At 37.2% G+C, this 11,505-nt stretch overlaps 2 protein-coding genes across 2 annotated transcripts; one reads left to right on the top strand and one right to left on the bottom strand.

The window, feature by feature from the left end:
• The first annotated feature begins 2,593 nt into the window (after positions 1-2,593).
• Positions 2,594-6,749, top strand: LOC141825526 (uncharacterized). The gene is made up of 3 exons (XM_074712904.1): positions 2,594-2,886; positions 3,523-3,798; positions 5,389-6,749. Exons 1-3 carry the CDS (start codon positions 2,743-2,745, stop codon positions 6,484-6,486), a joined length of 1,518 nt encoding a protein of 505 aa, XP_074569005.1. The 5' UTR covers positions 2,594-2,742; the 3' UTR covers positions 6,487-6,749.
• A 3,665-nt stretch (positions 6,750-10,414) lies between these two features.
• LOC141824112 (large ribosomal subunit protein P2B-like) lies at positions 10,415-11,231 on the bottom strand. Its single transcript, XM_074711347.1, has 3 exons — positions 11,062-11,231; positions 10,752-10,981; positions 10,415-10,600 (listed from the first exon to the last, which is right to left on the bottom strand). The coding sequence occupies exons 1-3, from the start codon at positions 11,147-11,149 to the stop codon at positions 10,574-10,576; spliced, it is 345 nt and encodes a 114-aa protein (XP_074567448.1). The 5' UTR covers positions 11,150-11,231; the 3' UTR covers positions 10,415-10,573.
• Positions 11,232-11,505: the final 274 nt, after the last annotated feature.

Here is an 11,505-nt window from a genome sequence, read left to right as displayed (position 1 = left end):
TCATTTTTCTTAATTTTTTTAAATAAAAATATAAAGATATAAAAATAAAAGACGAATGAGAAATTAATGAAAAGTCATCTTCAATCAACTTTATAAATATTAATATTTTTTTACCTCTCTAATATGATTTTTCTGACTCCGTCCTTAATTGCAGTCATATTCATACTTTTGAATGAAACTTATACCAAGCCACACTCATATACCAAGCCAAGCACATGCATGTAAGTCACAATCTACACATCCTACTTAGCTCATATCGATCGATTCGATCCGAGATCAGGGAGGAAGGAACCATCAATGACGGTGCTGGTGATGAGTCGAAGGTCTTGATAGTAGAATATCAAATTCAAGGATCCTCAACAAAGATTAAAAGAAAGTTAGAAGGGAGGGCAAGAAGGATTTTACAGTCACTCCGATGCTCAATGTAGCTCTTGTGATTAAAGTTTTGAGAAAATATAAAGTAGAAAGGAAGTGGTTGGAATTATGCGTCATCCCATGTCCCCCTCATTTTTGCGCACGTTGCCCCCATGTCATCCTCGTCTATCGCCATAAAGCCACCCCATGTCTCCCATGTTCTCATCTGGTCTCGTTTTCCCTGTAGAAGGAGCATGCCAAGAGGCATGTGCACAGGAGTTGACTGTCAAGAGGATGAGATGTCGGAGTCGGACGTCAAGTAGCATGGGACTCAAAGTTAAGGGTATTAAAAATTGACTTGATTCGCCAACCCAACCCTACCCCACCCAAACCCACTCGAAAAAAATCAAGTTAGGGTTGAGACTTTTTGGGTTCGGGGCAGTTTCGAGTTGGGGATTTTGGATTGGTTTAAATTGTATCAGATTCGGATCAGATTTAGGTTGAGTCGAGTTGACCTAGTTTGATTCAGATTTAGGATTTAGAGGATTTTTTTAAGGTTAAATTAAATTTTATTTTAAAAAATTATGATGCTTTATGTAATATTAGTATGACAATAATAAAATATTAAAATAAAATAAAGAATTATCAGGGAACATATCTCAATAATTTTTTCCCCGAGTTAGGCCGGTTTAGGAGGTTATACGGGTTTGGATTTAGGGTTTCGAGTTCGGATCGAATTCAAGTTGAGATTTTTAATAATATTTTTATTTCAATCCGACTCGAACCGATCTACCTGAATTAACACCCCTACTTAGAGTTGTGCGTCAAGTGACATAGGAGGACTTGGAAGTCAGGCGGCGAGTGACATAGGAGGACTTGAAGTCAGGCGGCGAGTGACATGGGAGGACTCAGTGTCGGAATCGACCTAGGATTCGGAGTTAGGGCCGAGTGACATGGGATTCAGACTTGGAACAGAGTAACATATGACTCTCCATTGGAGGCGCGATGATATTGTGACTAAATTGACCTTGGTCCGGCTTTGGATCATATCTTGACTAGTCATGATTTTGTATGCCTTTATATTTGTCGTCTCATTTGACTCCACGTGGAGGTCAACTATCCACCACATCATCCACATTAACACTTTCTTTAAGAGCACCCCTAATGCGCGTTCAACGCGTGTTCATCGGGCGTGTTATAATGCCCCACGCCAATGTGGGGCGTTAAAACACTTGAACGCGTTCAAGTGCTGCGGGGTGGGCTAGCCTGGCCCACCCCACATGTATTTTTTTAATTTTTTTATTTTTTAAATATATTTATTAAATGATTAGTTTTAACGGCTATTAACGATTAGTTTTAATTTTTATTAAAAAATTATAAATTTTAAAATTAAAAATTAAATAAAATGGTTATTTTTTAACAACTAGTTTAAAATTTCGTCTATAAATATCTAGCAATGTGTACACATATTTTCATTCTAACTCACTATACTCTTCAATTCTACTATCTAAATATTCTCCTCATCAATTTTTTAAAGTCCCTACAATTTTATTTTCTATTCGAAATGAATAAAAATAATAGGATTTTTTTTTTATAAATTTCTTGAATTCTATAAATTTTGTAATGACTATTTTTTAATGGCTATTTCAATTTTATAATTGCATGCCAATTTTAAATAAATTTTATTTTTCCAACTTTGTAATTTTAACTATTTATTAATTATAAGACACATATTTTTTAATATTATTTTTTAAAAATAGTAAAATTATTATTTTAAAAGTAAGATTATTATTAAAAATAATAATAATAATTTTAAAATATTTTAAAATATATTTATTTAATATATATAATTTTAAGATGATTAAGTAGATGGTAAAATTGATAAATAATGAATGTTAATATTAAAAGAAATATGGATGAAAGAAATATATTATTATAATAAATATGTGATACTCTTTAATTATTATAATAAATATGTGATATTTTAAGATGATTGAGTGAATGGTGAGATCCATAAATAATGAGTGTTAATGTTAAAAGAAGTATGGATGAAAGAAATAGATTGTTATAATAAATATGTGACAGTAGACCTCATACTCTTTAATTAGATGAAGAGTATTTATTATAACGCCAATGCATTACAGATGCTCTAATCAATTATTAGAGGCGATAAATATCTTGGAGGCTCAAAGTTCGAGCCGAGCTGACGGCTCGAGCCGAGCTCAGGGCTCACGGCTTCACGCTTTCTCCTTCATCCTTGACGGCCTATAAACCTACCACCGCCTGTCGCTTGACCTCGGCCTCCTCACGGTCTCCGTCTGCCGTCTCCGCATCAACCGTCGCCTGAGGAAAGCAACCGCCTTTCTCAAACTTACCATCTCCGTTCCCATGGCGTCGGGTGGATCCTCCGGGAGGGCAACTGCCTCGGGCTCCAGATCGTTTGATTTCGGCTCCGACGATGTCCTTTTCTCCTACGACGATTCCTTAGCTCAGGATCCGTCAAATGGAAAGCGATCGGATCCTCCCGGGAAGGTTCACCTTGTTTTTGCTTCTTCCTTTTGCTTGATTTCATGTCTCGTTGGATTTCCAGGTTGAGTGTCTTGAGTATCTGAATGGATAGGATGTTCTTGTTACATGCAGTTTGGATTTTTCTGTAGATTTAGTGCCTTCGTCTATTCAATTCTGAGGAAGAAAAATTAGGGTATTGTTTTTGTCCATTCAAGTTTGATCTGGTTTCAGTCTGATGGTTTGCTGTTGGGTATTGCCTTTGTTTGGTACCCTGCATCTTGTAATAATTTCGCTACATACAATCTGAAGATATTGCCTCCATATCTTAGTAACCATTATAGGTTGTTTGATTGAGATGGTAATCCTACTATTTAGCTTCAACATGAATAATAGATATCACAAACTCAAACAATGAATGTGAAAAGTAAACCCATAGTTTCTAGTAAGATGAATGCATCAATAAAGGCACAAGATTCAGTTTTGGTTCTCAATTCCTTCCGGTGATGCTTAGATGCTATCCTCTATGTTTGATTTATTTTGATGGCTTGTCTTGTTGTGTTAGATTCTTTTTATGGTCCCTCGAGTGACAAAAGAAGTCATTGTACCTAACTATTTTCCACTCCTTGATCTTTCTTTGTATTCATTATCTTCATTGAACAGGATCTCCATGACAACAGAATGGGGAAATCGTTGATCAGAGTCTATGAGCAAGAAGATTATTCCATGGAGGGTGTATTATCTTCTGTCGAGAAGTGCATGAAGAAATATGTTGATAATCTACATCGATCTCTTGAGGGTGTAAGTGGCCGTTTGACGCAGTTGGAGTTAGTTTGCTACAAACTTGAAAGGACTGTTGGGGAACTGCGTGCAGATTTCATGCAAGATCAGGGTGAAAAAGATATGAAGTTCAAGTCTTTCGAGAAGCATCTTCAAGAAGTAAGTTTGTGCTAATATTCACGAATCGAGATTGTGAACTATGCATGTTACTAGTCTTTTGAGGAGCATCTTCAGATTTTTATTTTCCTATTACTAGTCTGCTTAGGTCTCTCTTTAATGTCATTTTCAATTGGTGGAACTAAAGTGTATATTGCTGATAACATCTCTCTAGTCTGACATATATTCTCACTTCATTCTCTGTTGAGGCTTGCTCAACTGAATTGTCCATGAATTGCAACATTTTGGGTTAATGCTTCAAATCATTCACTAATTATGAGGTATGCTGTTGATCCATACAAGTTTTTCATCAAGATTCCATTTATAAATTTTCTTAAATTGTCCAATTTGATCACTGTTGATTTTCAATAATGGCGGGCAATGTAGAATTGATTGGAACAGTTGCATTTTCTATCAAATTATATGTATATTTTTTAAAATTGGTTAATTTTCTCCTCTTTCTTTTCTCTTTTCCTCCCTCTCTTATCTCCTCTTTTCTTCCTCTCACCTCTTTCTTCTTTCCCTTCACATTGTTGCCATGGCCCAATCGGAGGCAACTCTACTACCAGGTGAAGCTCGAAGATTGTGGTTGCAGCATAATTCTTTTTTTTCCTTTTCCTTCTCTTTTCTTCCTCTCCTTTTTCTTCTTCTTTGATCCTTCTATAATTGTTGCCACTACAGTCCTGCCCAGCTCAAAGCTTAGTGATGGAGGCAATGGTGGAGGAGGAGAAAGAACGAAAGAAAGAAAAAAGAAGAGGAGCTCTACCTCCATCTCTACCATCATTTTGTCATCGTCTTATAGTTGGAGCTTTGCCTTAGGGAGCATCACCGCCGTAGTAGTAGCTTCCAGCCTAATGTGATGGCATTGATAGGCGAAAGATGGGGAGGAGGAAAAAAATACAAAGGGAAAAGTGATGAGGAAAAAAAAGAAACTTTTGAAGATGATAAACGACTTTAATTTAAAAGTGTTGATTGGTTGCCTCAATGAGTTTTTGTCATCCTCTTGTTACTAAAAATATCCTTACTAGAAGATAAATAGACTGTGATTTCATTATCTTATCTCATAAATATCAGAAGCTAAGTAGACTGATTTTAGTGCCACTGAACTTTGTTGATTTTGTCTCGTACAAAGTTGAGAAATAGAGGAATGGGATGAATACAAATAGGTTGCCTTTTCTCATAAGTATCAGTAGGGTTGGCTTTACTGATAATATGACTAATTAGGACAATTATAAAATGGCAATAACGCTCAGTCTGTGTCCCATAAACCACCAAAAAGGTTTAAATAGATGCTTCATGGTGGATAACTTGATGGCCAAACATGTAGAATTTGTCATATGAGATGTTCTAATTTTCTTTGTACAATATCAGGTGATTATGATGGATATGCATTTATTCTCCTTTGATTATCATGGAACTCATCATCCATCCATGCTGTTAATGCTGTGACGACAATGATATTTGATTTTCTGCACCTATTTTACCCATTTTTTTAGTTCTTACTATAGAACACTGCAGTATGGGCAGTGCTCATCATTTGTTCATTTCTGTAGGAGTGAGCAGTTCTAATTTGTTTTGAGCTTGTTTTATCAGGTGCATAGATCTGTTCAAATTCTTAGACACAAGCAAGAACTTGCTGAAACTCAAAAGGAACTAGCCAAGCTTCAGTTAGCGCAAAAAGATTCTGCAGATGCTATTATACAAGCTGTTTCAGAGCCAAATAGCATAAAAGAGAAACCGGACAGTGCCAACCAACAATTGGTGCTTGCTGTACCCCGTCAAATTGCTCCAACAGTTATTCCAGCTGGTACTTCTCAGCAAGTTCTACCATACAAAGAACTGCCTTTGCCTCAGCAAGCACCTGTTCCTCCTAACATTCAACAAGACCACACTATAATGAACCAAGTTGGCAATTACTATCTTCAGCAGCCAACATTGCCGCGAGACCAACATAGCCAATCTGCACGACCTGAACTGCACTACATCCATTCAAGACCTCAGCTTCAGGATAGACCAATCCAGGCAATGCCACAACAGCAACTGTCGGTAAACCGGAATCAGCATCAACTGCCACCACAGCACAACCAGCAATTGCTGCAACAACCTGCTTCACAGGCTCAAATCAGATCTCAACCACCACCGGTGTATGCCCCATATCAATCTCCATCTCCTGTGGCTTCTGGTCCTGAAACCTTTCTAAGCAGAATGCCTATGCAGGGTCCTAATCCAACAATTACACAGGCTGTAGGGATTCGTCCTGAAGCTTCTCCATATCATTATGGAGGAACAAACATGTCAGTGCTACCACCTCCCATGCAAAATAACACGCAGCCTCCAGTCAGCCAGGGTTCCTTCCCGCCGCAGCCAGGCAGTGGTGGCTATATGAGCACTGCATTGCCACCACCATATTCCATGCAAGGCTACAATGCTGCCTACAGCTATCCATCAAGCAACCTTCCGGCTGCCAGGAACCAGCAAATGCCTCCTCTACCTCATCACTATGATTCTCAACCCATTCGCAATCACCCTTACAGAGAGATGATTGAAAAAGCTGTTAGTATGGGGTTTGACAGGAATCAGGTTACAAATGTTGTCCAGAGGATGGGCGAGAGTGGTCAGCCGGTGGATTTTAATTCTCTGCTCAATATATTGAATGGACATGCCGGTGGACCATCTACTTCTGCATGGTGAAACTTAACTCAGTGCATACAGGGCAGTCTTTAGATTCCTCTCCTGTCCAATATGAAACACTCTGTAGACTGTGATAATACATACTGTTTTGTATTCATGATGTTTCGATCTGTCTTAAAGTTGGCTTAGACGAATTGTCCGTGGGGAAGAACTTATCCATTGTCTGGATAAGAATAAGAGGTGTTCAGGTCATTTGAATCTATTGTTATAAAAGTTATTTCTTTAAAGAGATGGATTTGCCTTGAAGCTCTTTCATATGGCTATCCTTCAAGTTCGTGCTACAACTATTTTGTCTCTCTGTATGAGGTACTGTCAATTAGGTAAATGAAGCAGCTAAAGCAAAACTACATTATACTTCATTTAACTGCAATTCTGCCTTGTTCTACAGGTAAAGGTTGCTCACTATGACATATCATAGCTACCGAAAAGAGAGCTGGATTCGAAATGGCCATGGCCGCATATATCGAGAGACACAGGTTCGATATGTTCTAACCCGAGTCTCTTAGATAATTGCTATGACCTTAGTAAACTTTCTTTGGATTGATTTACAGGAAACTTTGGTATGTATCTGTAAATTCTATCTGTTCATTCAGAATCGGTGATGAGCCTGAAGAACTTGTTGTGGCTGATGAAATGCCTAGCAACCACCTCATTGAAGCCTATTCATTGTCATTTCAGAACTGGAAGTAACTTGGTCAAAAATCAAAAGTAAGTCTTTTATTATTCCTTTTTCAAAAATTATTAAAGGCTGCTTAGTCTTATTTTTCTATTGTTATTATAGCAGTTTTGGTTAAAACTATTATCATATTAAAAAATACTTTTAAATAATTTTAGTAACAAAATTGTTTTAAAATTAATCGCTCCAAAATCTCGGTACTTCTTTGTTGTTCTAAACGTGCTTAAAATAAACAAAATTGTTGAAACGGTTATTCAAATTTGATTTGACTTCTTTTTCATTTTAAGTTTGAGTTTACGTCGACCTTGATTTGGTTCATTTAGACGTCGAGCTCTTAATTTAATTTTTTTATTTTAAAATTTTAAGTTTATTTAATCAATTAGTGAGTTTGATTTTAATTCAAGTTTTTTTTGTTTATTTTGAATAATTCATAAGCTTTATTTCCGAGCACTAACAAACTAAATATATATATATTTTAAAATTTTTTAATTTAATAAGTTGTTTAAATTTGTTTTTTAATTGATGTTCAAATATAAATCTCTCATAAACGTTCCATTCATTTACTAATCCTAAGGATGAATTCATAGACTAATAAGCATGAGTTAACGTAAAAGCTATATCAAATTGTGTGACTATGATACGTTGGTAAGGTTTCAAATAGTCAGTGGGGCCGACTATGTGAGGCCGTTAAGGTGGTGGATTCTACCTTTTTTGCAGAAGTTGGTAAGACTTCAAATGCTTTGAAATAACGGGAGAGAGAGAAATCCAAGATAGTGTTGGGATGTTACAGTACTAGGCAGTTACTGTACTCGAGTTTTATGGTGCCCGGGATACTTCGGTGTTCAAGAATGTATCCACTCGAGCTCGAGCACTCAAGAGCATCACATACTTAGAGTTAATATCACTAGTATCAAGTGATCGGGATTCACATTGACCGAATTAAGAGATTTCACCTTTTACTATCAAAAATACAAAGAAAAAGGTGTGCTAGAACCAATGGTGGTCGTTGAAGGGAGGATCATAAGCTCCCTCCTTTGGTTAAGGTTGGCTCTATATGCTATCATTTTTTTCTATTCTCTAAATTTCATGATCGAAGTAATTTGATGGGTTACAAATGAGTCAAGCTAAATCAAACTTTATATTTAAACTTATTTAAGATGACAAAGCTAAAAATTAACTAAACTATTAAAATGGTTGTTCAAATTTTATTTTATTGTATTTTTTTAATTTGAGATTTGTTTAAGCTTAATTTGAATTTAGTTCATTTAGATATTAATAGCTCTTAATTCATGCTTGTTTAATATTTATAATATTTACATTTTAAAAGCTTGTTTTAGTAGTTCATGAAAGTTTATTTATTAATTTTGATAGTTTATTTATTAATAAATTTGATAAAAAAAATTATTAATGAACATAATTCACAAATTTTATTCATAAATATTAATCAGGAATATTATTTATAAATAATTTATAATTTCTTTAAAAATATTAATGAATTAAATATATGTTATTCAAATTTATTCATTTATTTTAATAAAGTATTCATTTAATTGATCTTATCTATATTAAACAAATATAATTAAACTGTTTTTATAAATGTTTTGATTCTTTTACGATCCTAATAACTCTTGCGTTATTTTAGATTTATTGCCGAGTGTACTAGTGTTGTATGGGGAGAATGATAATATAATCCACCTCAAGCTTGCCCACGACATGAAAGAAAGGAGTATGTTTTAGAACATAAAAGACTTTGCATCTCCCTTTATTGCATACATATCGCAATGCTTTGCGCTTACAAAGGCAGGGCATCTCCTTCACTTGGATAGGCCTGGCCTTTGAGTCCCTTCACCGGGTCCGGTGGGAGGAGCTCCGGCGACCGCTGGAGACCTCGGTGCAGGAGTGTCTCATCGGTGCAGGAGTCCGACATGACCATGAAGCAGGCTGGCCCAGGCCACTGCTTGCACCAGGTGGAATGCCATGGTGCTGCTGAAGCTGAACCACATGGCAATGCAGCTTCGCGCCCCAACGGCAGCCTAGGGCAGCCGCAAGACAGTCAGCCTGGAACACCAGCAGTTGGCATGCCTTCCATCGCCTCCTCTGCCTATGGCAATCGAAACACCTTGTCTGCACTATCCTCGTCGCTTCCATCACTCGCCTCGGTCACTAGACCCCCACGGCTCATTGCTTTCTTCACTCGCCTACCCTATCTAATGTTATGCTACTCACTCACCTTTGGGATTCAAATCTTAGTCCTCTTATTGCTCTCTAAGCGTTTTACCACTACACCACACCAGTGGAAACACATTCTTATTCGACAAGTGGAGACAACTAGCCTCAGAAGAGAGATCAAAAGACCTAATACGATCACAGCCTGACTTGTAATAGAAAATTATGCTAAACAGAAGCAAATATGACACTAGAAGTTCATGAATAAGATGAGTCAACCATAGTCCAGTGTAATGCTCCAGACTAAGTTGCTCGATACAAAGCGACAAGTTCGATAGTGAGACGGAGAAGAAGGAAGGGAAAGCTATAAAAGAAATAGACATGAAACAAGAATTGTGACAAAAGAGTAGATCCTTTTCCCTTAACATGACAATCTCTGATAGAAGAGTAACGTCTTCAAAAGATGATTCATCTCATCCTTAATGAACTGATATCTATGATTCTATAAGATCACCAAATACATTCAATAACTTCTAAGTTTGCCCAAAATCTATGATCAAAGTGAATACAACAACTGAGTATCATGCGAGTTAGGCCCATCAAACCTCAACACTTCAATGGTGATCTACATTCGAAAAAACCATCCACTTTATTAGGATGCAAACAAAGCACTCATTAGTCGATAATCCAGCTCTAAATTTCAACATACTAGAATATTGGCTGCATCTATCATCCAATTGTTGGTCTTCCAATTGTTGTAGTGCAAATTATCTCTACCCAATAGAAGAAACTACTACCATCTTTTTTTTTCTTCCATTTGTCTACATTTCTTTCACTTTTATAACAAAAACACTTTCTTATTCTGATCCTAGCAAGTTAATAGGCCTAATATTGAGATATTGTGAAACATTCCTTCAATCATGTATCCAATTGATAAACTAAACACTGTTATTTCATCATAAACTCCTCATACTAAAAGCAACCAAACCTATCCATGTATTCTTATTTGAAGAACAAAAAGTATAACAGACATCTAGAAGAAGAAAGTAGAAAAAGCAGTCACACTAAATTGAACCCAAACAACCATTTTAAAATAACAAACCTTCCATTAACAGTTGATTCAAAGACAACAGAACTGAGAGGAAAGCAGTTTCTGACTTTCTTTGTCTAACTTCAAAAGCAAAACAATAGATGATCTCAAATTAACTGACATAGAACAAGGATAGAACACTATAACCTCGTCGTTTAATCAAACAAGCTAAAGCCCATATCCTGCAATGAAAAGACCAAAACGAAGTCAATAACCATTAATGATTGAGAAAAAAAGTTTTTTTTTCATCTAAATTAGTCAGAGACAAAAGGAAACAAGGAAAAAACCCAAATTTATGTTGGTAATGCAAATTATCAAGAAGGAGAGGCTCACATCGTCAGATTCCTCTTTCTCTTCGACCTTCTCTTCCTTCTTAGGCTCCTCCGCCGCAGGGGCAGCTCCCGCGCCACCTCCAGAGGCGGCAACCGCAACGGAGGCCACTGCGCCGCCGGTGGGAACAGAGGCGAACTTCTCCCGCCCGGCAGCGATCAACTCCGTTATGTCCTTGCCCTTGACTTCCGAGAGGAATTGGTTGATCCGCTTATCGTCCGATTCCGCTCCGACTGGAAACCAGAAACACGGATCAAGATCAACTAAACCAAGACAAACAAGAGAGCGATTAGGAGACCAAACAAAGTCGGACCTGATTCGAGGATGGATCTGAGATCACCGGCGGAGGGGTTGGGGTTTCCGCCGAGGACAGCAAGGAGATAAGCCGCCACCACCTTCATTTCCGCTTCGAGGTTTACCGACGCCGCCGCAACCGTGGTGAGGCCTCAGGAGTTGGGATGTGAAGAGGGCGAGAAAGGGGAAGGCTTTGTATATAGTGCCGAGTGAACTGGAAACCCTAGAATTGCATCATCTGTGACCGCGGAACAGTTTTCACTAACATGCTCCAACCGTAGATGAGATATGACTCGTTTCACCGCATCGAATGCAAACCCGGCTTGACTCGAAAGAGAAGTCCATTAGATTGTTTAATGAAACTAGAAGCACATCCACATGCACTTAATTATCATTGAATCTGTTCCGTCAAATAATTTAGATAGATTGAATTAAAATTTTATCAATCAATTTTAAAATGAAT

This window comes from Curcuma longa, chromosome 3 (assembly GCF_044706935.1).
Source record: "Curcuma longa cultivar G26 ecotype Majalengka, Jawa Barat chromosome 3, ITB_CL_G26_1.1, whole genome shotgun sequence".
NCBI classification, from domain to species: domain Eukaryota; kingdom Viridiplantae; phylum Streptophyta; class Magnoliopsida; order Zingiberales; family Zingiberaceae; genus Curcuma; species Curcuma longa.
The sequence above is the reverse complement of the archived record's forward strand: the minus strand, read 5'-3'. Positions and strand labels throughout refer to the sequence as shown.

Bases quoted from the DNA above. Each gene is read 5' to 3' on its own strand.
- LOC141824112 (XM_074711347.1), bottom strand. From the start codon at position 11,149: ATGAAGGTGGTGGCGGCTTATCTCCTTGCTGTCCTCGGCGGAAACCCC. The intron at 10,982-11,061 runs GTCCGACTTTGT...TCTGGTTTCCAG, and splicing joins CAGATCCATCCTCGAATCAG to TCGGAGCGGAATCGGACGAT. The intron at 10,601-10,751 runs GTGAGCCTCTCC...TTTTCATTGCAG, and splicing joins AGAAAGAGGAATCTGACGAT to GATATGGGCTTTAGCTTGTT.
- LOC141825526 (XM_074712904.1), top strand. From the start codon at position 2,743: ATGGCGTCGGGTGGATCCTCCGGGAGGGCAACTGCCTCGGGCTCCAGA. The intron at 2,887-3,522 runs GTTCACCTTGTT...TTCATTGAACAG, and splicing joins GATCGGATCCTCCCGGGAAG to GATCTCCATGACAACAGAAT. The intron at 3,799-5,388 runs GTAAGTTTGTGC...TTGTTTTATCAG, and splicing joins TCGAGAAGCATCTTCAAGAA to GTGCATAGATCTGTTCAAAT.